This window comes from Conger conger, chromosome 14, assembly GCF_963514075.1.
Source record: "Conger conger chromosome 14, fConCon1.1, whole genome shotgun sequence".
Classification (NCBI taxonomy): Eukaryota; Metazoa; Chordata; class Actinopteri; order Anguilliformes; family Congridae; genus Conger; species Conger conger.
In genome coordinates this window covers 9105196-9132849 of record NC_083773.1, presented here as the reverse complement: position 1 = coordinate 9132849, position 27654 = coordinate 9105196, and the positions used below count along the sequence as shown (strand labels likewise).

Here is a 27654-nt window from a genome sequence, read left to right as displayed (position 1 = left end):
TTGTCCAAGCTGCTTCTCAGCTGCCAGGTTGTCCCTTGTAGCCTCGTACTGGCAGGTCAAGTCTGTCAGTGTCATCTCCATGGTCTGACACAGCTCTGACATGGCCGCCAGCTTCTCCTCCTTGTCCCCGCATATTTGCGTCATAGTCTCCAGGCTTTGTCTTATCTCCTGTCCATGCCGTTTCTCGGCAGTCAGATTGTCCATTGTAGCCTCGTACAGCTTGGTCATGGCAGTCAGTTTGTCTTCCTCTGTCTGACACAGCTCTGACATGGCCGCCAGCTTCTCTTCGCTTTTCTCATGTTTTGAAGTCAAGGCAGCTAGCTCCTCCTCCTTGTCCCTGCACATTTGAGACACAGTCTCCAGGCATTTTCCACTCTCCTGTCCACGCTGTTTCTCTGCTGCCAGTTTGTCCTTTGTAGCCTTAAACCGGTAGGTCAAGTCTGTCATTGCCTCCTCCGTGTTCTGACACAGCTCTGACATGGTTGCCAGCTTCTCTTTGTTTGTCTTATCCTTTGCAGTCATGGCAGCAAGCTGCTGCCTCTTGTTCCTGTATATCTGCACCATAATTTCCAGGTCTTCTTCTTTCTCCTCTACAAGCTGCCTCTCTGCTGCCAGGTTGGCACTCGTAGCCTCATACAGCTTGGTCAAGTCTGTCAATGTCTTCTCCGTGGTGTGACACAGCTCTGACATGGTTGCCAGCTTCTCTTCGCTTTTCTCATGTTTTGAAGTCATGGCAGCCAGCTCCTGCTCCTTGTCCCTGCATAACTGCGTCATAGTCTCCAGGCGTTTCCCCCTCTCCTCTCCAAGCTGCTGCTCCTTGTCCCTGCATAACTGCACCACAGTCTCCAGGTGTTTCCCTCTCTCCTCTCCAAGGTGCCTCTCTGCTTCCAGGTTGTCCCTCGTAGCCTCGTACAGCTTGTTCAAGTCTGTCAGTTTGTCTTCTTTGGCCTGACACAGCTCTGACATGGCAGCCAGATCCTCCTCCTTCTTCCCGCATCTTTGCGTCATAGTCACCAGGCTCTGTCCTCTCTCCTGTCCACGCTGTATCTCGGCTGTCAGATTGTTCATTGCGGCCTCATACTGCTCGCTTACAGCAGCCAGTTCATCCTCCTTAGCCTGACAGATGTGCTCCATGGCTGTCAGCTTCTCCTCACCCATCTCGACCTTTACGGCTATAGCAGCCAGCACCTTGTCCTTCCTCTTCTTTGGCATGAATCTCATCAGTTTCCTTAAGGCCATCTCTGACAGCTCTGCTTCCTTAAGTCCTTCCTCAGCCTTTGCTGCTTCTTTTGGGCAACTATTTCTCATGGCTGAAAGTTCCTTCTACAAGGCCTGGATGATGTTGCAGTGTCGCTTTGAGTTACCTCCTCTACAAGACAGCTGGACGATTCCTGTTCAAAAGAGGACATTCAGCACAAAATAGCTAGGAATATGTCTACCCATTGATTCCACAAAAATCACAATGTGTAGTTGTGAGATGCCAAGTGCCACAGTGTTAGCATCATTGTTAATCAGCTGGCCAAACTGCCCACTACAACCGATCTGACCTCATGAAGGTCTTCAACTTCGGAGGCAGAGTTCTTGCAGGCAATCAGTTCCTGCGGAAGTTTCTGAATCTTCTTATTGTTCCTTGTCTCGCTCACTTCGAAAGCAATGTTAAAATGGAAATTAAACATTAAATTTCATCACATTCTAAAAGGCAGTAGGCTAGCTAAGTCATGTAAAGTGGTAGTTAATGTCTAAAATAAAGAAAAATTCAAAAAGATTTTGGCATTTCCTGTTTTTAACCCGGAGAAGAATGAACTGAAGAAAAATGAATCACAGACAGGACAATTAAAGGTGCAATAGGTAAGATTTTTGTGTTAAAACATAGTTACAAGACCATTTTAAATCTCTTCCTATCATTGAAAAAGGCTCACTCACATGTTGACTCACCCTCTGCCTGTGTTTAAATTCAGGTTTCAAAGTGTCCATTTGTCAGGCTGTCAAATGCATCAAAACATTGTACAGCTGTACAGCAATTAAAGCTCATTGGTTGAAAAATGGTTCCAACAGCCACAGCTAATGGCATTCTGGGGGCTTTTTCTGATTGTACTCCAGACAAGCAATCACTGAAACTCAGTATACTATTGCTTATTATCCAAGCCAAGAATACATAGTTCTAGCAAGAAAATGTTCGCTGCACAGGTGACTTTATGAAATGTTGACTTTAATGTGCTGCATCACACTATGTAAATTCATTTGAGCTAACTATGGCTAATTTGCTTGTTGCTACCAATAAAATTGTAGCATTGTTCTAACTAGATATGTAGTCTTCGCTTGGATAATAAGCAATAGCACACAGTGTCATAGATTGTCTGGAGTGCAAATTGGGCAGCTACACACGAACAATCTGAATAAGCCCCCACGCCATTGGCTATGGCAATTAGAACCATTTTTCAACCAATGAGCTTGAATTATTGCACAGCTGCCCAGTACATTTTGAAACTACAATTTAAGGACTATAAACACAGGCAGAGACAACATGTCAGTGAGCATTTTCAATGATAGGGAGGGATTTACAATGGTCTTGTAACAATGTTTTAACACAAATCTTACCTATTGTCCCTTTAAGTGCACACAGGGCAAAGTGAAAAATATATATCATTTTTGGCAGCGTTGTAGCCAACAAGACGCTAAAGGAAAATAAGTAGGCTAATTGTACATACATGATATGTATTCCATAAACGTAACTTGACACAATATGTAGTATGATTAATTTACCCTACATTTCCATGAGCAAATTAACATTTAACGTACATTTTGGATGTCGCCTAATAACGCTCCGGAAAATAACATTGTTAGCGCAACAACATATTACCTTAAGTAAAAAAGAACTCACCACAAGCGATATAATGATAACAGCGACCCCCGCGACTCAATTGACCTGAGAAAAAATTAAACAAACATGGTCAGAAACGAAGTTTCCTTAGCCCTTATAGCCGACACATTTCCCCAAACATTCATCAAACACTGCTCTTGCAATGGGGTTTCGTATGGCATTCTAGCTAGATGAAAACAAAACTTAACAGAGCTTACTCGCTCTACATGGAAAATATATTTCTTAAGACTTACAATTTCAGAAGAGACCAAACAAATTTGCCGTTATCAAGAATGCTAAAAGTTAATGTTAAAAGAATGTTAAAAGGTTATAAAATCGACTGGGAATGACGAACGAGCTCCGTGAAGTAGGTAGGTTTATGATCTGGCCATTGTGAAAACCCCGTATTTATTGAAAAATTTACTTTCCACTGTGACGTAGTCCTACTCACTGAAAATACAGTGACGTGATAATTTTAACGGAAATTTTTTTTTCCGAGCAGAGCATCTGATTCTCGTTGGCCGACGACGTCTCTGGGCCAACCTCAGCCATTCTGCCGGATGTGCAATTTGATTGTCACATTATTGTACTCTGTCAACGCATCTATACATTTTTTTTTTTTTTTTTTTTACATGAATGACATAAAGCAATTTCATCTTGAATCAAACTCCTGCAAACTTCATTGTAGAATTCGGATAACGTATCGTTTTTTTATTTGCATAATTTTTATTTTTTTATTTTTTTGCTGTTATTTCAATGTTTTTGATGAAGTAGCTATTTTCTAATGAAACGTAATACGAATCGAAAATAAAAATTTGAATTCACGTTGACTTACTGTAGCTCTGATAGACGTTTTCAGTTACTCTAGGGCGCCATCACGCGAGCTATATGCATTGATGCACTTGATGCGCTTGAGTACAGGGCAGCCGTTAGAAAACCGAAATAATAATTTACGGTATGATATATGTGACTTTTATAATAAATAAATATTACTATTACTTCAATCATTTGGCTAAGCTAGCGAACACTAGTAGCCTAATATTAGTTAAACATGAGAGGAATACTGCTAGTCAGTGTTTATACAAGTGTTTATACATCTAAGTATATCTAACTCTATATCGAAGTAGTTTGCTCTGTTTTATGATTTGTCTAGCTAGTATATGTTGGCCAGCTGTTATTAGCTAGAGCTAGCTAGATGGCTAACCTTACTTCAGTTTGATTCGGCTGCCTGTGTCTAGTATCACGCAAAGGGGGTTAATGTTCCAATCAAGTTATACATATAGTGCAAATAAGAATATAAAAATCAAGTTCCAACAGCGAAGCTTCAATTAGCTAGTTAGCTAAGTAGCTAACTTACCAAGTTGGTGACCGTTTTTTCAAATGGAATGAACTGGAGAGGCGGGAAGCGCGAGGGGTTGCTAGCTAGTTAATATGGTGCGCAGTGCACTGTAGCATTCATTCAGAAACTCATGCATCTTCTCTGAAACGAAAGGTTTTACATTCATTCAATTGGGTAATGTTATGTGATCTCTGAAATGTGTATTTTAGCTCTGAGCTGATGTTAACTCTGGTGCCCACCAGCACTCTTCTGTGCTGTCTCCTCTCTCTGAAACACTTATAGAGGGCTGTGGATGAGTGTATCAAGAAAGCATGTTTAAAAAAGTCCAATTAGAATTTTCTTGTGAATGTCCTTAACCTGCCTGTTCCATAGGCAGGTAAAGCAGATATTTCAGGAACGACACTTCCGGGACTCTGCTCCCTATTACAGTTTTTTTAAACCACTTTGGCGCTAATCTCAGAAGTCTGTGCGCAATTTTCAAAACCATTGTGCATTCATGTCTTTGAAGCAATCTTGCACTGCCAAACTCATTGGGAGGAACATTTGTTTAGCTCGCCCACACACACGATACCTATAGCTTCAATATGGTTCTTTTTTTTGGTTCTAAATAAAGGGAATAGTGGGAACAGTTACAATTACAACACGTTTGTTTCATATTTGTTTTGCTCACAAGCTTTTGTAGACCAACCTGTGAATTACTTTTTGACAAACTTTCTCAGTCAGGTTGAACCACCAAAAAACGGTATATTTCTACAGCCAAATTTGCAAATAACTGACAGAGAAGAGTGCAGCTATTATAATGCCACTGGTTTAGTGTTTTTTAGATGATTGACCAAAAAATCTTGTTGGAAGAAAGCTAGTGCTGGTGTTTTGATCGAATGATTTTGCAGTGTTTTGGTACTTTTGGTCCATTGTGTGGATGAAATCAACTATTGTGCCAAGCTGCTAAATCCTCAACTGCAGTGAAAGGCACTGTCCTCCCCCGGCCTCCAAGGCGAGGACCAAGGCCACCTCTCTGAGTGGTCCCCCACTTGCTTCTGCCATTCCACTGACCACTTCCTCATCCTCTCACTGCTTTAACACAAAAATCTTACCTATTGTACCTTTAAACAATTGTCTGTGCCAGCTAAAGCTGATCTTTGGACTTAAGTATGTTTTATCTGCGATGCCTGTCTTCATGTTTTATATGAATTGTGAATGAAATGATTTTACACTGTGAATGTGCACACAACTAGGCCCAATGCCATGTGTCCTTCCCTGTTTCCGTAACAATGGATAATGTAACTTGTCGTTTGTTGTCGTTGTCGCCTGTTATGTGCATGTAATATTGTTCAGTTATATTTCTAACTTCATGCCCTATATTATAAAAACTAGTGGGGACTATCGATGAAAGGGGCTGTAATTCCTACACGGTTTACCCAATATGGATGTAAAAACCATCAAATTAAAGCTGAAAGTCTGCACATTAATCATTAATGTTGGTTGTTTTATTTGAACTGGGAGATTTCTCTTTCAGTGCACTGACTATAGCAAGGCTTGGCTTCAAAGCTGTATTGCTCGAACAGAGTAGTGGCATATATTGTAGTCCTGTTGCTCAACTGGTAGCGCATGGCACCCACTGGTGCCAGCCGTCCTGAAAAATGTATGAGCTCATGGTATTGTATGGTGCTTCGAATAAAAGTATTCATCAAATAGCATTCAAATGCAATGCTGGAGTGTGAGCTATGGATAGTGATCAGACTTTTAGTTTTTATGCCCCCGTATACAGTATCACCACCAGCCGCCACTGTTATATAGAATAAATGATATTCGTAAAGAACATATGTCACAAAGAAGAAGCCAACATGGCTTGTCATGTTTGTTTTATTATTTAACAAACATGACCAATATCTTCATGAACCACTCAGTGGGGGAAAGAATGGACCCTCATAAAACAGTAGGCCTGAGGCATTGTGAGTGTTCATTTTGGGGGTGTCTAAGAGGAGCCTGGGGCATCCTGGGGTTGGTCTTCATTGTCTCCAGAGAAGGCGTTCTCATCGTTGGGAGGTGGCTGGGCGGAGCTTCTTCTCTGATTGGCCAGTCTGCGCCAGCGGATATAGACATAGGCCGGGTGAATGAACGTGGCCAGGCACAGGATGCACAGGGCTATGTTTATCTGCAGAGGGAGTAAGAGAAGAGACTGGAACACTCATTTGCATGTATTTGTCAAAACTAGAGTTGCACAGGAAGGGAATTTTCCAGGAAACTTGGAGACCTACAGAATTTTCTGAAATTGTCAGCAATGTTCCTGGAATTTGGGGAATTTTCATTCTCATGACACTATACAAATTCAATCTGAGGAGGATTGTTTGGATTCTCCAGAGCAGATTAAGCTAGCTGTGGTTGAGATAGATTAAAATGATTTTTTCAATTGGTACAACCTGTTAATACTTTTAATAAGGCAATTATTATCTTGATAACTGCCTCACCCTGGCTCCACAAGTATCCTCCACTGCCAGAACCTGCAGGTTCTTTCTGTATAATATACGCCGTATCCGTCATCTCCTGACGGAGAAAGCCACCCAGCTCCTAGTCCAGGTGCTCATCATTTCCCGCCTGGATTACTGCAACTCCCTCCTAGCCTATCTCCCAGCGTGTGCCATCAAGCCCCTCCAGCTGGTCCAGAATGCTGCAGCCCACCTGATCACCATTCAGCCTAGGTCGGCTCATGTCACTCCGCTTCTCATTGGCCTCCACTGGCTTCCTATTGCCGCACGCATCCGTTTCAAGGCCCTAGTGTTGGCATTTCAGGCTGCTAAGGGGACTGCCCCACCTTACATACAATGCTTGATCACTCCCTACTCCCCAGCTAGACCACTCCGGTCTGCCAGCTCTGGTTGCCTTACGGTTCCCTCTCTATGTGCACCTGGCGGTCGAGCTGCACGTTCACGCCTGTTTTCCGTTCTGGTTCCTCAGTGGTGGAATGACTTGCCTACCACTGTCAGGACAGCAGAATCCCTCCCCCTATTTCGATGCAAACTCAAAACCCACCTTTTCAAACTCTACCTTAGTCCTCCCTCCTGATTTCCCCCGCCCCCCCTTTCTGATATCCCTATCCTTGTCTAACCCCCCCCCAAAAAATGTTTTTGCACTTATGATTACTATATGTTTAGAACAGCATTCCATGTGTATTTTCCTAGTTCTGGATGTAATGCTTTGACTTGTGGTAGAACCTATGCATTTGTAAATCGCTTTGGATTAAAAGCGTCTGCCAAATGACAAAAATGTAAATGTAAATGTAAATTACTCTTAAATGGGTATGACCAGTATTTGTCATTTTTTGCCATTAAACAAATGAAATAATATTAGAAAACGAATTAGCCTTGGTCAAGCAAGTGAATTACATTTTAAAAAAATTTAGGCCAATAATGAGAGTAATCTTAAATTAGGATTTCTCTGAACAGATAATAAAAAGGGCTACGAAAAGACAGATTGAAGAAATTCTAAAGCTCCGAAAGAAAATATAAATTAAAAGTGATAGTAACTCTCTTTGTTATTTGTTATTATTTTTTATTGCTTTAATATGGGTGCAGGTGGCACGGATGGTGCAGTGGGTAGCACTGCCGCCTCAGCAAGGAGGTCCTGGGTTCGAATCCCCGTCGGCCAGGGCCTTTCTGTGCGGAGTTTGCATGTTCTCCCCGTGTCTGCGTGGGTTTCCTCCGGGTGCTCTGGTTTCCTCCCACAGTCCAAAGACATGCAGGTTAGGCTGATTGGAGAGTCTAAATTGCCCATAGGTATGAGTGTGTGAGTGAATGGTGTGTGTGCCCTGCGATGGACTGGCAACCTGTCCAGGGTGTATTCCTGCCTTTCGCCCAATGTATGCTGGGATAGGCTCCAGCCCCCCTGCGACCCTGTTCAGGATAAGCGGGTTAAGATAATGGATGGATGGATGGATGGGACCATATAGAGATTGAATAACAGAGGCCCAATAATTGAGCCTTTGCGGATTCTATATGTCATGGTTGTTCGCTCGGATGCATAATCAGTATTAAATAATAATCAGCTGCACTAAGATCCAGTAACACTTGAATCGGTATTCAGATGAATATAATTTATTACTTTTATAAGTACTATGGTGGGATTGGACACCTGACTGAAATTGATCAAACTAGCCATTTAAGGTTAAGAAGTTACTAAGTTTATTATAAACAGCTTTTTCAATAATCTTACTTATGAATGGGAGATTTGAAATGGGTATGTAATTGCTTAGTATGGGAGTGTCCAGTTTGCTCTTTTTTAAGAGGGGCCACAGTCTTTAATGCCAGATATAAGGAGAGCAGGCAGCCTAACCCACTTATGGAGGAAAGCAGAATGGATGTACATAGAGATGGGATCACAGCACAGAAAGTTCCAGGGCAGGGAATCAAACTGGCTGCGACCAGGTCTGCCTAACGTGTCACAATTACATTTGCTAATTCCAATGGAAAATATTCACAACTGAATGGTACAAATATCATCAACGGCCGCCAAGTGAAGAGTGATTCATGTTATGATTCTCCTGTGAGTGGATGTTTGGTGTGTAGGTGCGGAGCATAGTGGTGCAGTACTCACGTATAAGGGGTCTCCATTCAACACCTCATTCACCAGGATGATGCAGGGGAATTGCAGGAGCAACACCGCAGACACTACAGCGTTAACCACACCGATTAGCTTACCAAAGTGACAGACTGTAAAACTGTAGAGACAAGAGGAGAGTAAGATTAGAAGAAAGCAGATGGATAGAGGACAGTTGAATGATAGGATAGGGGTAAAAGGGGAAAGAAGAGGGGTAAAATGGAGGAGGATGAGAAAGAATGCAGGAGACATGGCAGCACTGCTACTCATAATAATCATGACAATCAGAAACAACAGTTATTCTGAGATTGGCCCCAGGCTGGGAACACACTGTCATCATAAGAAGTTCTGGAATGTGTGCCTCTGGATATATCCCTCTAGACTGCGGAATGAGAGAATCTGAATTTAGTCACAACATGGTCACTCACGCAATGCTGATGAAGGCTGCATTCCCTCCAAACGAGAAGGCACGGTTGACCACTTGCAGGACAAAAGTCAGGTACTGCAGCGGGAGCACAGGTATGGTGGCGCAGATGGAGAATAAGAGGCACTGCAGGGCAGTGAGGAAGAGGGAGAGCACCACAGAGCGCAGGCTACCCTCCTCCTCTGTCTCTCCTATGGCAGAGGCAAGAGCTGGGTTAGCAGAGTTAGAGGCAGCCACTAAAAACTGAACCTGCCGCAATGTCCTGATCATGCTGGTTACAGGGTTACGGTCACAGGCCCTAAGTACATGCTGTACTAAGATTCTTTACGCCAAATAGTCAGTTATTTTTCAGCCTGGCTCCATTGTGTTTCTAATTGCATCAGCCACTGCCACAATAATCTGTCCATTCAGGAACAGAAAATCTTTTCATGAGAATAAAAGCTTCCTCTTTCACTGTGTTTGGGCTTCTGTAACTTTGCTGTAGTAATATTTTGAGTCATTTTTGGAAAACAAACTACAAAGGGATACCAGAGTTATACCAGTAGTCGGGAGGATTCAAGAATAGTAACCGTTTTATTTTGGGTATGTCATTTTCAAGTTTTCAAGTGTCAAGAAAAGGGGCGATACTTTGCTGAGGCTTTCATTTTTTATTTGCATTTTCTATTACCATACACTGCTGCAAACAGGGTCATTGCTATACCACATAATTTTTTGTGCTTTTACCTTCTCTATATTTTGTTTTGAGGGAAAAAAACTAGTCAACACTAAAAGTGTTGACAATATGTACTGCACGTGGTTCTATGCACTGAAAGCAGCACATGACAGTGGGGGAATGTTGCTGTGAATAATCATCTGTGCTTAATTAGTGCTTAATCACATCACCATGCAGGTCTGCCAGGTCTATAATTAGCTAGTACCAGACACGATTTCCATGTCTCATGACACTGCTGTATTTGCATGCCCTGCGGCAGCACACCTGTGGGCAGGTAACACGGGTACCTGCCTTCGGCCCGTAGCTTGCCCTTGTATCTGTCAATGATCAGGCCATTCCAGATGGCGCACAGTATCCCACATAACTGTGTGTAGGCGAAGGCGTTGGTGTAGTGGCTCACTGAGACAGAGGGAGAGCAGAGCAGAGGATTAGCATACAGCAGCACACCATAGCATGGCCTCACACACTACTACAGCTCCTCAGCCTGCCTCTCTTCTGCTCTTTATCTCACACTGAAAAGCATCCAGTGCTGCAAAATCCATCCTCAGGCCAGGAAAGCACAGACAACCATGTGTCCTAATTTGTGTTGTCAATTGCTGCTTCTAAAAGCAATGCAGTTAAGTCTGTTGGGCTTGCGCAGATGTGATTCAAAGAGACTCATCCAGCATCCAAGACAGTTTGGAAGTCAGGATTTTCGGTTTTACTTAGCCAGCTCACTGTTTAGGAAGACATGTTACCGGGGCAAAAGAGTCTTAAACCCAAACCTGCTCAACCCTAGGTTAAGGGTAATCTGTGGTTTGCAGGATAACATGCACATAGCCTATAACAATGGTCTCCAACTGTCAGGCTTCAGAACAATGGACACAGTCGCTCACATAATTTCCAATAAAATACTTTATTGGGCAGGTTAAACAGGCCAAGGTCGATAGCTGGCAAACAGTAACACAGCAGGCAAAGAAGTTTGTGGTCAATAATCCAAGCAAGGGTTTGTCAACGGGGCAAGCAGACAAAGCACAGGAAATCGAACGAAGTCTAAATGTCACGTTTCAGGTCTGTCTTGCCATGTTTTATGTTTATTCAATTTGTCTTAGTCACGTATTGTCTTATCATGTATTATGTTAGTCTAGGTTTGTCATGTTGTTTAGTTTATTTCTTGTTACGATTTATTTTCTCGTCATGTCTAGTTATGTTTCGTTACGATTATATTACCTTGTTATGTTGAGTGGTTATCGTCTTAGTTTCGTTTTGTGTGATGTTTTGATTTATGTTTATTGTTACGTAGACTGGTTACTGTTTAAACATACACTCTTACATGTCTTTCCGCAAACCTTGCGTTCCGCCTTTTCTCTCTCTCTTTCTGTCATTCACACCCTAATTGTTTCCATTTGTCTATTTACTAAAACTACTAACGCTAGATCAGGATTGGGTAGAACTAACAAACTAATCATGTGTTCATGTTACCTTACGTTTCTCGTGCATGTCATTTACTAATTTACTAATGCTAGGGCAGGATAGGTTTATTACTAACGATTACTAATTACCTTGTTAAACTTGTCATCTATCGCACCTGTTTTTCATTTCCTTGCTGCTCTCTAACTAATTGTCTACACCTGTCTACACCCGCATTTATAGCCCAGTCGCACTACTGCTCTTCGCAAAATTGTCTGCCTCTGGTTTATCTACGCAACTCCTGAGCATTTACCGTTATTGATTACACGTTACGATCCAAGCCTGTTTACCGACCACCGATTATTGATTTCTGTTTTGCTGACCATCGTTTGTTTTTTACCACGTCCTCGCCTACCGATGTTGTACCTTTGCCTCGCTGTTTGTTTTATGGTTTCGACTTCTGCTTCGCCTTCGACTACGTCTCTGCCTGCCGTCCGCCTGTACTTCTGCCTCGCTGACAGCTCTCCTGCTACCGGACCTCCCTGCACGTCTACCGACTACGAGTTCGACTCTTCCCTCGGCACCATGCTTTTTGTTTGTTTACTATTTGTTTGGCTGGATCTTCGTGTCTGGACTTTGCTTGTTTTGACCACTCTCCTGGGATTCGTCCCGAATAAAGCCCTGACGGGACTTTATCTACCCATTGTTTCTGAGTCGTGCATTTTGGGTCCAACCCCCACGTACCCGTCTCACTAAAAGCACAAACCAGGAATCCAAACAAAGACCAATGACAGCAGGTCGTACACAAACAGAAGGAGAATCCAAAAGGTGGTAGTCAAGGAAAACAGAACAGGTCAGAACACAGGTAAATCAGACAGAAATCACTGGAGAGAATGGCAGGAGCACATTACAATCTGGCACTGAACAAACAAAACAGACAGGTTTAAATACAACAAGGGGAAACGAGAATCAGGTGTGCACGATAATCAGTAAGTGAGACACAGGTGAAATGAATGAACAGAAAACAACTACGGTGGTCACAAAGGGAAATAAAAGGCAAAACTCTGGGGACTTGTAGAGAGAATACTGATACAGAAAACACAAATCATGACATCTAACCTTGCTAGCCTATTGGGAAGCTACTGGGTTTTTGTTTTCACCTTGTTGAGACCCAGGTATCTGGTGAGTTAACTGTGTGATCAACTGCTATAATTGATTAATTAATCACACGTTTTACCCCTCCGAGGAATCGCCACCTTAACGTGGTGGAGGGGTTTGTGTGTCCCGGTGATCCTGGGAGCTAGGTTGTCGGGGGCACTGTTAGCCCCCAGTAGGGTCTCCCAAGGCAAATTGGTCCCGGGGGAGGGGCCGGACTAAGAGCGATTCAAAGACTCCCATGACACGGCCACACAAAGACCCAGTTACCTCGCCCGGAAAAGGGAAACCGGGGCCCCCTGCTGGAGCCAGACCCGGGAGGGGAGCTCGTCGGCGAGCGTCTGGTGGCCGGGCCTTATCCCATGGGGCCCGGCCGGGCACAGCCCGAACTGGTCACGTGGGGTCGCCGCCCTGTGGGCTCACCACCTGCAGGGGTCGGCATCGGAGTCGGGTGCTTTGCCCAACGGGCAGTAGGCAAAGGCGGGGATCCGGGCGTGCTGATCCTCGGCATCGCAGACTGGTTCTGGGGACGTGGAACGTCACCTCTCTGGTGGGGAAGGAACCGGAGCTAGTGCGGGAGGCGGAGCGGTACCAACTAGATATAGTTGGGCTCACCTCCACGCACAGTACTGGTTCCGGAACCAAACTCCTGGAGAGGGGCTGGACTCTGTTCTTTTCTGGAGTTGCTCAAGGTGAGAGGCGCCGGGCGGGTGTGGGGATACTCACAAGCCACCGGCTGAGCGCCACTGTGTTGGAGTTCCACCCGGGGAACGAGAGGGTCGCTTCTCTGCGACTACGTGTCGCTGGGGGGAAGGCTCTGACTGTCATTTGTGCGTATGCACCAAATGGCAGTTCAGAGTATCCGGCCTTCTTGGAGTCACTGGGTGGCATCCTGGAAAGGGTGCCACCCGGAGACTCCATAGTTCTGCTGGGCAACTTCAACGCTCACGTGGGCAATGACGGAGAAACCTGGAGGGGGGTGATTGGGAGGAAGTGCCTGATCTGAACCCAAGCGGTGTTTTGTTATTGGACTTCTGTGCTGGCCATGGATTGTTGATAACAAACACCATGTTCGAGCATAGGGTAGCTCATAAGTGTACTTGGTACCAGAGCACCTTAGGCCAAAGATCGATGATCGACTTTGTGGTCGTATCATCAGACCTGCGGCCGTATGTCTTGGACACTCGGGTGAAGAGAGGAGCAGAGCTGTCAACTGATCACCACCTGGTGGTGAGTTGGATCAAGTGGCCGGGGAGGCTGCCTGACAGACCCGGTAAACCCAAACGTGTAGTGAGGGTGAACTGGGAACGTCTGGCGGAGGCCCCTGTTCGCGAGGTCTTCAACTCCCACCTCCGGAAGAACTTCTCACGCATCCCGGGGGAAGCTGGGGACATGGAGTCCGAGTGGGCCATGTTCAAAGCCTCCATTGCAGAGGCGGCAAGCAGGAGCTGTGGCCAGAAGGTCATCGGTGCCTGTCGGGGCGGCAACCCAAGAACCCGCTGGTGGACACCAGCGGTGAGGGAGGCCGTCAAGCTGAAGAAGGAGGCCTTTCGGGCTTGGCTGGCCCGGGGGTCCCCTGAAGCAGCAGACAGGTACCGGGTGACCAGAAGGGCTGCAGCTTCGGCAGTCGCTGAAGCAAAAACCCGGGTATGGGAGGAGTTCGGGGAGGCTATGGAGAAGGACTTTCGGTTGGCCTCGAGGAAGTTCTGGCAAACCATCCGACGACTCAGAAAGGGAAAGCAGGGCTTGTCTCAGGCTGTTTTCAGCAGGGGAGGAGAACTACTGACCCGGACTGGGGATATTGTCGGGCGGTGGAAAGAGCACTTCGAGGAGCTCCTGAACCCGAACAACACGTCCTCTGTGGAAGAGGCAGAGCCTGAAGACTCGGGGGAATCTGCACCTATATCCCTGGCGGAAGTTGCTGAGGTAGTCAAAAAGCTCCTCAGTGGCAAGTCGCCGGGTGTAGATGAGATTCGCCCTGAGATGCTGAAGGCTCTGGACATTGTTGGGCTGTCTTGGCTGACACGCCTCTTCAGTGTCGCGTGGAGATCGGGGACAGTACCTGTAGAGTGGCAGACCGGGGTGGTGGTCCCCATTTTCAAGAAGGGGGACCGGAGGGTGTGCTCCAATTATCGGGGTATCACACTCCTCAGCCTCCCTGGGAAAGCTTACTCTAGGGTACTGGAAAGGAGGCTCCGACCGACGGTCGAACCTCGGATTCAGGAGGAGCAATGTGGCTTCCGTCCTGGCCGTGGAACAGTGGACCAGCTCTTTACCTTGGCAGGGTTGCTGGCGGGGTCATGGGAGTTTGCCCATCCAGTCCACATGTGCTTTGTGGACTTGGAGAAGGCTTTCGACCGTGTCCCCCGGGGAACCCTGTGGGGTGTACTGCGGGAGTACGGGGTACCGGGGCCGTTGTTACGAGCCATCAGGTCCCTGTATAACCAAAGTGAGAGCTGTGTCCGCATTCTCGGCACAAAGTCAAGCACGTTTCCGGTGGGTGTTGGACTCCGCCAAGGTTGCCCCTTGTCACCGGTCCTGTTTGTGGTATTCATGGACAGGATCTCAAGGCGCAGCCGAGGTGAGGAGAGTGTCCGGTTTGGTGACCTCAGAATCGCATCTCTGCTTTTTGCAGATGATGTGGTTCTGCTGGCTTCATCGGACCGTGACCTTCAGCACGCACTGGAGCGGTTTGCAGCCGAGTGTGAAGCGGCCGGGATGAGAGTCAGCACCTCCAAGTCCGAGGCCCCAACGGGCAGTAGGCAAAGGCGGGGATCCGGGCGTGCTGATCCTCGGCATCGCAGACTGGTTCTGGGGACGTGGAACGTCACCTCTCTGGTGGGGAAGGAACCGGAGCTAGTGCGGGAGGCGGAGCGGTACCAACTAGATATAGTTGGGCTCACCTCCACGCACAGTACTGGTTCCGGAACCAAACTCCTGGAGAGGGGCTGGACTCTGTTCTTTTCTGGAGTTGCTCAAGGTGAGAGGCGCCGGGCGGGTGTGGGGATACTCACAAGCCACCGGCTGAGCGCCACTGTGTTGGAGTTCCACCCGGGGAACGAGAGGGTCGCTTCTCTGCGACTACGTGTCGCTGGGGGGAAGGCTCTGACTGTCATTTGTGCGTATGCACCAAATGGCAGTTCAGAGTATCCGGCCTTCTTGGAGTCACTGGGTGGCATCCTGGAAAGGGTGCCACCCGGAGACTCCATAGTTCTGCTGGGCAACTTCAACGCTCACGTGGGCAATGACGGAGAAACCTGGAGGGGGGTGATTGGGAGGAAGTGCCTGATCTGAACCCAAGCGGTGTTTTGTTATTGGACTTCTGTGCTGGCCATGGATTGTTGATAACAAACACCATGTTCGAGCATAGGGTAGCTCATAAGTGTACTTGGTACCAGAGCACCTTAGGCCAAAGATCGATGATCGACTTTGTGGTCGTATCATCAGACCTGCGGCCGTATGTCTTGGACACTCGGGTGAAGAGAGGAGCAGAGCTGTCAACTGATCACCACCTGGTGGTGAGTTGGATCAAGTGGCCGGGGAGGCTGCCTGACAGACCCGGTAAACCCAAACGTGTAGTGAGGGTGAACTGGGAACGTCTGGCGGAGGCCCCTGTTCGCGAGGTCTTCAACTCCCACCTCCGGAAGAACTTCTCACGCATCCCGGGGGAAGCTGGGGACATGGAGTCCGAGTGGGCCATGTTCAAAGCCTCCATTGCAGAGGCGGCAAGCAGGAGCTGTGGCCAGAAGGTCATCGGTGCCTGTCGGGGCGGCAACCCAAGAACCCGCTGGTGGACACCAGCGGTGAGGGAGGCCGTCAAGCTGAAGAAGGAGGCCTTTCGGGCTTGGCTGGCCCGGGGGTCCCCTGAAGCAGCAGACAGGTACCGGGTGACCAGAAGGGCTGCAGCTTCGGCAGTCGCTGAAGCAAAAACCCGGGTATGGGAGGAGTTCGGGGAGGCTATGGAGAAGGACTTTCGGTTGGCCTCGAGGAAGTTCTGGCAAACCATCCGACGACTCAGAAAGGGAAAGCAGGGCTTGTCTCAGGCTGTTTTCAGCAGGGGAGGAGAACTACTGACCCGGACTGGGGATATTGTCGGGCGGTGGAAAGAGCACTTCGAGGAGCTCCTGAACCCGAACAACACGTCCTCTGTGGAAGAGGCAGAGCCTGAAGACTCGGGGGAATCTGCACCTATATCCCTGGCGGAAGTTGCTGAGGTAGTCAAAAAGCTCCTCAGTGGCAAGTCGCCGGGTGTAGATGAGATTCGCCCTGAGATGCTGAAGGCTCTGGACATTGTTGGGCTGTCTTGGCTGACACGCCTCTTCAGTGTCGCGTGGAGATCGGGGACAGTACCTGTAGAGTGGCAGACCGGGGTGGTGGTCCCCATTTTCAAGAAGGGGGACCGGAGGGTGTGCTCCAATTATCGGGGTATCACACTCCTCAGCCTCCCTGGGAAAGCTTACTCTAGGGTACTGGAAAGGAGGCTCCGACCGACGGTCGAACCTCGGATTCAGGAGGAGCAATGTGGCTTCCGTCCTGGCCGTGGAACAGTGGACCAGCTCTTTACCTTGGCAGGGTTGCTGGCGGGGTCATGGGAGTTTGCCCATCCAGTCCACATGTGCTTTGTGGACTTGGAGAAGGCTTTCGACCGTGTCCCCCGGGGAACCCTGTGGGGTGTACTGCGGGAGTACGGGGTACCGGGGCCGTTGTTACGAGCCATCAGGTCCCTGTATAACCAAAGTGAGAGCTGTGTCCGCATTCTCGGCACAAAGTCAAGCACGTTTCCGGTGGGTGTTGGACTCCGCCAAGGTTGCCCCTTGTCACCGGTCCTGTTTGTGGTATTCATGGACAGGATCTCAAGGCGCAGCCGAGGTGAGGAGAGTGTCCGGTTTGGTGACCTCAGAATCGCATCTCTGCTTTTTGCAGATGATGTGGTTCTGCTGGCTTCATCGGACCGTGACCTTCAGCACGCACTGGAGCGGTTTGCAGCCGAGTGTGAAGCGGCCGGGATGAGAGTCAGCACCTCCAAGTCCGAGGCCATGGTTCTCTGCCGGAAAACGGTGGATTGCTCCCTCCGGGTTGGGAACGAGTCTTTGCCCCAAGTGAAGGAGTTCAAGTATCTCGGGGTCTTGTTCACGAGTGAGGGTAGAAGGGAGCATGAGATCGACAGGCGGATCGGTGCAGCGTCAGCAGTAATGCGGGCGTTGCACCGGACCGTTGTGGTGAAGAAGGAGCTGAGCCGGAAGGCGAAGCTCTCGATTTACTGGTCGATCTACGTCCCAACCCTCACCTATGGTCACGAGCTTTGGGTAGTGACCGAAAGAACGAGATCGCGTATACAAGCGGCCGAAATGAGCTTCCTCTGTAGGGTGGCCGGGCTCAGCCTTAGAGATAGGGTGAGGAGCTCGGACATCCGGAGGGAGCTCGGAGTAGAGCCGCTGCTCCTTCGCATCGAAAGGAGCCAATTGAGGTGGTTCGGGCATCTCATCAGGATGCCTCCCGGGCGCCTCCCTTTGGAGGTTTTCCAGGCTCGTCCAACTGGGCGGAGACCCCGAGGGAGACCCAGAGCCCGCTGGAGAGATTATATATCTCTCCTGGCCAGGGAACGCCTCGGGATCCCCCAGGAGGAGCTAGAATGCGTTGCTGGGGAGAGGGACGCCTGGAATACCCGGCTTTGCCTACTGCCCCCGCGACCCGACTCCGGATAAGCGGGTGACGATGGATGGATGGATGGATGGATCACACGTTTTAAGTGAAGTGTTTGCATTTGCTGAAAGCCTCAAAAGACAGGAAATTAAACTGATCAGTCCTAACACTAACATCAGCCTGCTCCCCATCAAGGTATCAGCATCAGATCTTTGACAACATGCTTTTGCGGTGGGTGGGACTTCAACACTATAATTTTCACATAGTAACAATTCTTCTCAATTTGTTGGGGACCAAATAAAGATGGAACAGTTTCACTCTCCTGCCTACTATGACATTGCACCCATTAAGTAGCTTGCCAATGACCCTTGATGTATGCTTTTGTAGATCTCTGTCGCGTTCCAGTGTCATCTTCCAGTTTGTGAATCTGATCTTTTCAATTTAGAAAGCCCGGATATGCAGATTCTTTCCAGTTTCTTTCTATACAAAATCTGAAGAATGCGCCATCCTCGCCCCATGCCCTGTTGCTCTGATGCTGGACTATTGCGATTGTTTTCCCACATATAATACAGCATGCTGTTGCCTAACGTTCCAAAGCGTGCTTATGATGGAAAAAGAAGACACACAAACATGTGACGTCTTGACTGAGTGCGTATACATCTGAGCAGCAGACAACCTGAGGATTACCTTGGGCTGTGTCTCCGTGAGCCAGCAGGGTCAGCATGGGGTTCAGGGTGCCAATGAACAGGAGGTGCCGCAGAGCCGTGACTGACACCCACACCAGGTGCCACAGAAACAACCAACTGAGCACACACTGCTTAAAACTGTCTACAGGGAGAGGGTGAAGAGAGAGATCGAGAAGGACAGAGGGGCAGATACAGATTTTAAAGTGAATAACATCCCATGAGCACAAAACCTACAAATATCTAGTAAGATTCTTAAGGTTCAAATATTAACTTCTTACATGTTTCTTTTTGGATTTTTACTTAAAAGTCACTCATGTCATGACAGTGGGCTTCAGAATTAATGGCACCTTAAACTTAAAAAAAGCTTATTGACTTAAGCTTTGTTTTCTAACCTGTGAAGTAGTGTGCTTTATTTTGTAGTGTGCTCTATCACTGTAACACTGCATGACAGAGCCGTACCTGTCTGTGGGGTCTGCTGGGGGTTTCCTTGTTCAGATGTTGCATTCCCTATCCCTTCCTCTCCCTGCACAGGCTCTGTGTTGTCTCTCTGTGCTTTTTTTGTGAGACAACAGCGGTTGCACTTGATCTGACTACAGTTCATCCTGTAACAGAAACCTGGATTTAATACCTTTGTGAAATCTGAATAAATCTGAATAAATTAAGTCCAAGCAGAGAAGATGCAAGGGGACAGGCTTGGTGCTACAGCTGAATCAGCAGTGGCAGGAGGGAGGTGCACAGCTGAATCAGCAGTGGCAGGAGGGAGGTGCTACAGCTGAATCAGCAGTGGCAGGAGGGAGGTGCACAGCTGAATCAGCAGTGGCAGGAGGGAGGTGCTACAGCTGAATCAGCAGTGGCAGGAGGGAGGTGCGCAGCTGAATCAGCAGTGGCAGGAGAGAGGTGCACAGCTGAATCAGCAGTGGCAGGAGGGAGGTGCTCCAGCTGAATCAGCAGTGGCAGGAGGGAGGTGCACAGCTGAATCAGCAGTGGCAGGAGGGAGGTGCACAGCTGGTCTTGGGCTGGAGCTCCGGGGCCTGGAGAGGGTGCTCAGGAAAAGTTGGGCTAGAGCTCCAGGTGTCCAGAGTGGGGAGAAGAGGAAAGTGACATTGTTTAGGGGTTCAGATGGTAATTGGTCAATCACAGCAGGAGAAAGAGAGGTGTCTGCATGCGATAAGGTAAACCCAGGCAGAATAAGGCTATAGCAGCATAGCTAAGGGAAACAGAAGCAGTGGCCAGCACAGCCATGGGTGCAGGCTTGATGAGGGCAGTCACCACCAGACCATGTTTGGTTAAGGGAGTATAAGGAATAAAGTAAATCATTTAAATATAGAGGAGCAAGCCCATGTAAGTCCTTAAAGGTCAGAAGTAGAATATTATAATCTAATCGGAATTTAACAGGCAACCAGTGAAGTAAAGCTAACACTGGGCTGATGTGCTCAAATCTCCTTGTTCTAGTAAAAATACGAGCTGCTGCATTTTGAATTAGCTGGAGCCCTTTCAGAAAGGAATTTGAACATCCAGACAAAAGAGCATTGCAGTAATCTAATCTTGAGGTAACAAAAGTATAGACTAGCTTTTCTGCATTATGTAAGGACAGTATTTTCCGAATTTTAGAAATATTCCTCAAGTGATAAAAAGCAACCGGAGAGATGTTTTTAGGTGCATTTAGCACACATTTAGCTAATTCTTATTCTTATATACTATTTAATGAGCATAACTGTGTTATGACTGTAATATGACTGTAACCCTTAAGAGTAATTAGATAGTAATAGTAGTAATAGATAAAAGGCATGAGTTTGTCTGAAAAAGCCTCTGGGGAAATTAAGAAATGTAGCGCACTCGACTTCATATGGTTTTCCGCATCTTCAGTTCAGGGGTACGATGTTGCCCCGCTTCGATGGGATGTGACACCTTTCTTGCATAGTGTGAGTGATTTCTAACACTTCAAATCAAATTCGACTCTATCAGCACTGTCAAAAGTGTTATTTGCACACCTTTTTGGTGAGACCCACATGTACACTACTTAACTGCTTTTACCTTGATGATGAGGAAGGTGATGGCAGAGGAGCTGTAGGCTCCGGTATACAAAGTGATGACGGTGGAATGATGGGTGTCAAAGAGGCTCCCCACCTGGATGAGAAAGTACAATCACAACTCTGAACAGATAGTGCCAGGCATTACATCATGAGCATTTCTCGAAGCAGCAATCTCGTGTTTGACGTGTTATTGAATATGATTGAACAGTGAGAATGAGGACACACCTGCATATTTGTGAGCAATAACATGCTGCTTCCAAATGCGATGCAGGCCAGACCCGGAAACAGTATATTGGATATCTCTGCAGGAGAAAGGGAGAGATAAAGCGATAGGGAAACTGAGAAAGGGTTACTCAAGGCTAAGCATACACTGACACAGAAGCCTACATGGAAAACTGCCACTGTGTCAGGGTAAGTGTCAGTTAAAGGCCCAGAACACTTTACCTGGATGTGAAAAAGCAATCAACAAGGTACCAGTGGTGTTCAGTATTCTGGGAAAAGAAAAAAACAAAACAAACACACAAATGAGTTTAATCATTGTATGTAAAAGGATGTAAGGATTTGCTTTGGAGAAGTTTACCTACATAAGGCCTTCATGGGGCTCATGGTTGTTTGGATGTTGACTGGATGGTTGACTGTGTTTGGTGTATTTTCTTTTGCACAAACTGAAATTAATAAAACATAATTTTTTGGTGCAAACTTGTGTGTGTTGGCTTTGTTATTTTTTACCATGGCTGTTGTGCAGCCATAACAAACAAATTGTTCACTGATCAGGTAGTTGAGATACTCTCTGGAGTAGACAAAGTAAACAACAACCCTCAATTTTCAGGTTTTGTGTTTTTCACTGTGTTGTATTTTGTCTAAGTGTTTTAATACCCTCTGTGCACACCGCAGTCACCCTGCCAGCTCATTCATTCATCGTTATTCGTTTCAGCTGCATTTTCACTTCCTGATTGTTTCCCCACACCTGATTGCTGTTTCCTCTTGTTACCTGTATTATAAAACCCCCTCGTTTTGTATGTCTCGTCGCCTGATTGTTGTGTCTTCATTGTACTCTTCAGCAGTTTTATCTGATAGTTTTATCTGAGAGACCCGTCTTGCCTCCGACTTCCGCCTTTTGCTTTTCCCATCGGTCGAGTTTGGAACTGCTGTTTATCGACCCATTTCGGCTTTTCGACTTTTGTTTTTGGATTCTGTTTTTGTTTTTGGATTATCCTCACTGTTCCTGTTTGCTGGTGCATTGACCCATTGCTTGGACACTGTACTACAAAACTGCCTTATCCCTGCTGATTCCGTTTGCTGGATCTCGACCTCTGCCTGTCTGACCTGCTTCATTTATAATAAAGACTGCTATAAAATCTATGCCTGGTGTTCTACAAGCCTGATATCAATGAGCTAAATGGCCTGTGATTGTCATGAGGTATTCTAATATTGTTACTCTTAAGTTGTAGGCCTATTCCAGCTAGTTCTGTGAGCAACAGTGCCAGACATGCACATTTACATTTGCTTGAACGTATTGCAATTTGCTCAGTTGTTGGACCTATTTTTATCTGCTTGCTTACAGACCTCTCATCACCTTTGTACACCATTTAATTCATGCACATAAGATCTTCATTTGCTCTTGAGCACAACACAATTATTTTTGTCCAGAATGCCACCTCAGGTCCAGCTCCTTTAGCTCAATCGCATATTAAATCTTGAGCCACTTGTCTTACATGTAGTGTTCTTTACACCACAACAACGTCTGAAACTCACATTGCCAGCAGTCTGGATGCCATGGTACCGAAGCGGTCAAAGAAGAATCCATTGAGAAGACTGAGGAAGTTCTGTAAGATGACGGTGATGGTGAAAACCAAGGAGAAGAGCTTGTTCTGTTTGCTACAGTCTGGGGCAAGTGGAGGGAAGAGAGGTGTTCACACCATAAGCGTTTAAAAAAAACGTCCTTTTCAATTCCTGTGCACTGCATCATCTTCTGCATTTGCTGTTATCATGCATTTGTATTAGCCTACTTTTAATATACTGTATTACCTACAATGTAATTTATTTTAACATAATTTAAAAAAATGTATATCTATTTTTTTCAATAAATATTTCCTAAATTCTTATTTACTTAATTCTTAATTACTTAATAACTTCACACTTTTTCAAAACATCTTAACATTATATTACATTTCTTAAATATATAAAGCGTTTCAAATAATTACTTATACTATCTCACAAATTGAAATTGAAAGCGTAGTCTCATTAAGTCAATACTCATTTGCCTGCTTTCTACTGCTAAGACATATACAAAACGGTGAAATTGGTTTTTATTGTTCTTCTCATCAAAGATTCTTTGCCCTCAAGTGCAGGAGTAAACAGTCACACTCACCCATGTACTGTGTGCCATTGGGTCCTGTGGCATTCACACACTGGTCGCTGAAGTACCCACTAGCTTTCAGGATAAACACAAGGGAGGGCCACCCAAAAACAACCCCAGTAAAAAACAGGCTCTCCACCAGCCCTGTGGCCAGGGTAAGCCAGCAGCGCAGCCTCACTCCACGTAGAAGCCACAGCATCTTCAGCCTCTCTCTCCCTCTATTTTTCAGTACTCTACCTCTCTCTCTATTCTCAGTCCTTAACCTCTGACTTATTTCTGTCCTTTACCTTTTTACTCCTCTGATCACTGAAAGATAAAAGAGAAAAAAAGACTAAAATATTACAAGAAATGGCAAAACCATGGAAGTGTGGAAGCTGAACATTTACAGAGCCAATATTGCTCGCTCATGTGACTACAGTTCTCAGTAATGGGTATTTCATTGCAGTTGTAATGAAAATAAAATAATTCACCAGACAAAGAGAAAATTAGTTAATAGACTCCAAGTATATAGTATTTCGTCAAAGTGGCTATCACCACTTAAAACATAGTATTCATACAGTATAGTATGAATCCTGATTAAATAATTATGAACTTGCTCACTAATCGAACCAAAAGGTTCTATGGCCACAACCTGGTGTAATACTGTCACCATAAGACATACCTGTATGCCAGTGGAGGCTCCTCCATAGAGGTGGAGGAGGCCTGGCCTCCCCAATAATTTGAGAGAAGAGAGAGATTTAAAAAAAACAATAAATATATTTATTTTATTTATTTATTTTAACAAAAAACATATTTTTTATTTTTTATATTCATATTATTTTAGTTTTGTTCATAAATCTAAATTTTCCCATGGCTAAAACCCAATATTGCAATTGTAAAGCAACAGGCCAGATTTCCCTATCAGTTTGTATTAAGGGAGGCCAGGCCAGGCCAGGCCTCCCCTAGGAAATGAGATTCTCATAGAAGTCAATGTAATGCATTTTTTTTCATGCCAATATGTGATTGGCCAGATCACTGAAAATGGGTGGGCAACGGAGGCCTGGCCTCACCATGCATTGTGTCCAGGGCTGAAAGATTGACATTTTGTTCGTCCAATCACATGCTACTGGTTCATTTGGAATCAACTATCCTTTCCTTTCCTATTCAACACAGAAGCCATTTTGAGAATTCGCTAGTCACTTCAGTCAAACAAACACTCGCCATAGTGGCTACGAGTGTCCTATCAACTTGTGCTTTTCAGGAAATTTAGAGAACACCCCTGGAGTTTATAGCTCATTTGGCCAAACACTTTTGCTTAAAACTACCTCGGAAGTCGGCGAGATTCTAGCGCAATTTGAGATCTTGGGCTGGAGATATGCAGATTCCAGATACTAGGGAGTGAGAATGACATTCAATAGGTCATGTTAGACACCATTTGGGATTTATTGAACAGTTTTATTTTTAATGTAGTCCATTTCGTTTTATTACAAGTCAATTTAATAATCTTCCATATCAAATTACCGAATTGTTGCTCTGTGAGGAAATTCACTCTAAATACGAATAGAGTGCTGCCCTCTAGTGGATAACGTTAACGTTAGATAAAGCCAACTGGAACCATATTTTTACATATTTTATATTAAATATATTGAATAAAACTACATATGATAAAGAAAGTGTTATCTTATCTTTTTTATATGCTAAACTTGATTAAATTGGTGATTACATGTTGAAGCTGTAGAAGAATGAAAAATGTAAGCTAAACAAAATTGTTTTTAACTACATAATTAAAATTCCTGCCTTTTACACATGTTCACTTGGCATTTATATTACATCCAAATGTCATTTCTCAGCTTAATTATCAGGCAGGCTCATAGACTTACAGCAATGTCATTTCTTCAGGAAGGCACAAGGCTAAGCTCTGCACAATGAATTTCATCAGCCAGAACTTTCTGACTGTAGCTTACACTCCAAATAGTATGCCTTTGGCCAGCAGATAAGAGAACAGGGAACATTCCATCGCGAGTGAAGTGAGCAAGCGGAAAAAAATGGCCTCCTCAATTCTGGAAGTCACCAGCCTCCACTGCTGTATGCTCTCTACATCTGTGCCCAGTTATTATTTCATTTGTCCCACGGCCTTATATAGCCCTGTATTCTCCTGTCCTCCTCCTTCACCCTTCACTTATTTGTTTACTCATTTATTTCACCTTTAAACTTTAAAACAGGTTTTTATCGCACCAGAAATGCAATGACCAAAATTCTAAAGTATGTACTGCAAATGTTTTGCCGGAACATGCTGGTGGGTATACAATGTTCTTATTAATATACAGCCACATGACACAGTAGGATGGTGCAGAGCACATAGGCTGACATTCTGAGCGGTTATCTCCCTTTTGTAAAAGAAGGGACACTTTGGGCTGTTCAAGAACTGGTGACCTATAAATCTCCTAACTACAGATTATAAAATATCAAAATGTCTCTCCAAGAGTGTTAAAGGCCCAATTTTGAATGCTAATAGATTGCAAAAAGCAAAAATACAAAGCTTTTATATCATAATCCTAATAAAGATAACAGTGAAGCTCTTCATAAAAAGCACTTTTAAAGGATAAATTATTTAGTGTCAGACTGACAGTACTTCCTTGTTCATCTTCCATCTTCCACATTTCATTTTTCTTTGTTTTATATTACATATATTTTGGAGTCCTTGCTCAGCTCATCACCATGGAAAAGAACTCACTCCTCAGGCAAGATATCAAAAGAATAGTTGGTAACACTTTGACACTTTGACACCTGTCATGAAGTGTCATGTCCATTCATAAACTATGACATACAATTGTGACGACGCAATCCTTAGTGTGATGACATTTGTTATGTTAAGTTCATCTTGTGATGACTCGAGTAGATTGCACACATACTGCGGTTCAAGTCATTTTGATACATATGATGCATGTAAGAATGTGTCTTTCAGTCCCATCCAGAAGTATTGGAACCGCAAAGCCAAATCCATTGTTTTTTGCTGTACACTGAATACATTTGGGCAAATCCATCAAAAGGAGAACATAGAGGCCTCTTGTATTTTCCATGTGGCTCCCACACATAAGTGCCACTTAAACGTCATCACAAACAATGGATTTGCCTATATATTTCTAAGGTCCTTAGCGACACACAAACTGGCCTTCAGTGTGACGTTTTCTTTGAGATTACAGTAAATTGATTACTTTATCATAATTACATCTGTCAAGAGAAAATTTCAATACATTTTTCCAGTATATGGCCCCAATGATGGCTCTAGTCATGTAAGGTCAGTCACAAAAAAACAGCATTTATTTATTTGAAAAACAATTCATTTTATTTCATAGCCTTTCATCATGATTTTTTTTGTGCCATTGATAATTATGAGAGGTTATGAGTAACTTATCCATAGCAAGCAAAACCCCAGGTAAACAATTTGAGCTGACAGGGCTGGTGTTGAAATGTTTTGTCAGGTGAGTGACGCAATTTATTTTAATTAATTAAAAGTGGTGTTTCTGTTATTAATTGCAATGGATTCGTTTCCTTAGTGTCCGATGTCTGATGGTAATGGCTGCAGTGGCTGTAAGATGAAAATGAATGTTTGGAATAATATTGTTTGCAATTTAAGCAATATTACTGGTTCCATGCCATTTAGAACTCTTATACTTAACTTGCTGCAAACAGCGATATGCAAAGTGTTGGCTGCTTATTGTAAGTGGACAAGTTGTAATGTCAGTCACACTATATTTATGTAATTACTGGATCTACTTGCAGTAGTTTGAAGACAAAAAAAGCTGACTACATTTTTGCATGTCCATTTATAACGTCAGTCGAGCGACAAACTTCCACCCCAGCACAAAGAAGCATTTAGCTAAAGATTAATTGACAATATTTCCATGTCAAACAAGGGCATAATAATAAATGAAGTGAAGAAATGGAGTGAAGACAGGAAACGAGACTGCACAGTCCAGCCAGCGATCGTCCCTCGGACCCAGTCCACCTGCTGGTTGTGCTGCCGACGCCAGGGCCGGCCCAACACCACAGGAATATAAGGCGACAGGGCTGGCCCAACACCACAGGAATATAAGGCGACAGGGCCGGCCCAACACCATGAGGACATCAGGAGACTTTGTGGCGTAGAAGGACAGCTCCTCTCGGTGCTTACCCGAGACCAGGGTCCCCACTGGAGAGGTGATGTTGTTTGACTTCCGCCAGAGGGGTGCCATTGAGGGCGTTGGTCTGGAGGGCCGTGGCCAGAAGTGACGTGGGAATCTTGAGTTGGTTGACCAGGGTAGAGCACATGAAACTGGCGTCAGCGCCCGAGTCCATAAGAACCCTCACAAGCTGTTGGGTTCCTTTCCAGGAAACTGAAATCGAAGGGGTGGAGTTCAAGGAGGCGCCCATCAGAACCCCCTTGCCTGCTGACTGAGGGTGGAGGTGGAAAATCAGGGAGCGCTGGGACAGGAGATTGGA

General features: G+C 45.3%; 1 protein-coding gene across 1 annotated transcript; it reads right to left on the bottom strand.

The window, feature by feature from the left end:
• Positions 1-6129: 6129 nt before the first annotated feature.
• Positions 6130-27654, bottom strand: LOC133110143 (equilibrative nucleobase transporter 1-like). The gene is made up of 12 exons (XM_061220032.1): positions 27347-27654; positions 23206-23499; positions 22590-22719; positions 21279-21325; positions 21060-21136; positions 20822-20928; positions 19261-19403; positions 18803-18943; positions 10220-10327; positions 9221-9407; positions 8790-8913; positions 6130-6354 (listed from the first exon to the last, which is right to left on the bottom strand). Exons 2-12 carry the CDS (start codon positions 23390-23392, stop codon positions 6175-6177), a joined length of 1431 nt encoding a protein of 476 aa, XP_061076016.1. The 5' UTR covers positions 23393-23499; positions 27347-27654; the 3' UTR covers positions 6130-6174.

Excerpts from the sequence above, each read along its gene's own strand:
- LOC133110143 (XM_061220032.1), bottom strand. The coding sequence starts at position 23,392 with ATGCTGTGGCTTCTACGTGGAGTGAGGCTGCGCTGCTGGCTTACCCTG. Across the intron at positions 20,929-21,059 it reads TATTGCTCACAAATATGCAG|GTGGGGAGCCTCTTTGACAC; the intron begins GTGTGTCCTCAT and ends TTTCTCATCCAG. Across the intron at positions 10,328-18,802 it reads TCACGGAGACACAGCCCAAG|TGAGCCACTACACCAACGCC; the intron begins GTAATCCTCAGG and ends CCTCTGTCTCAG.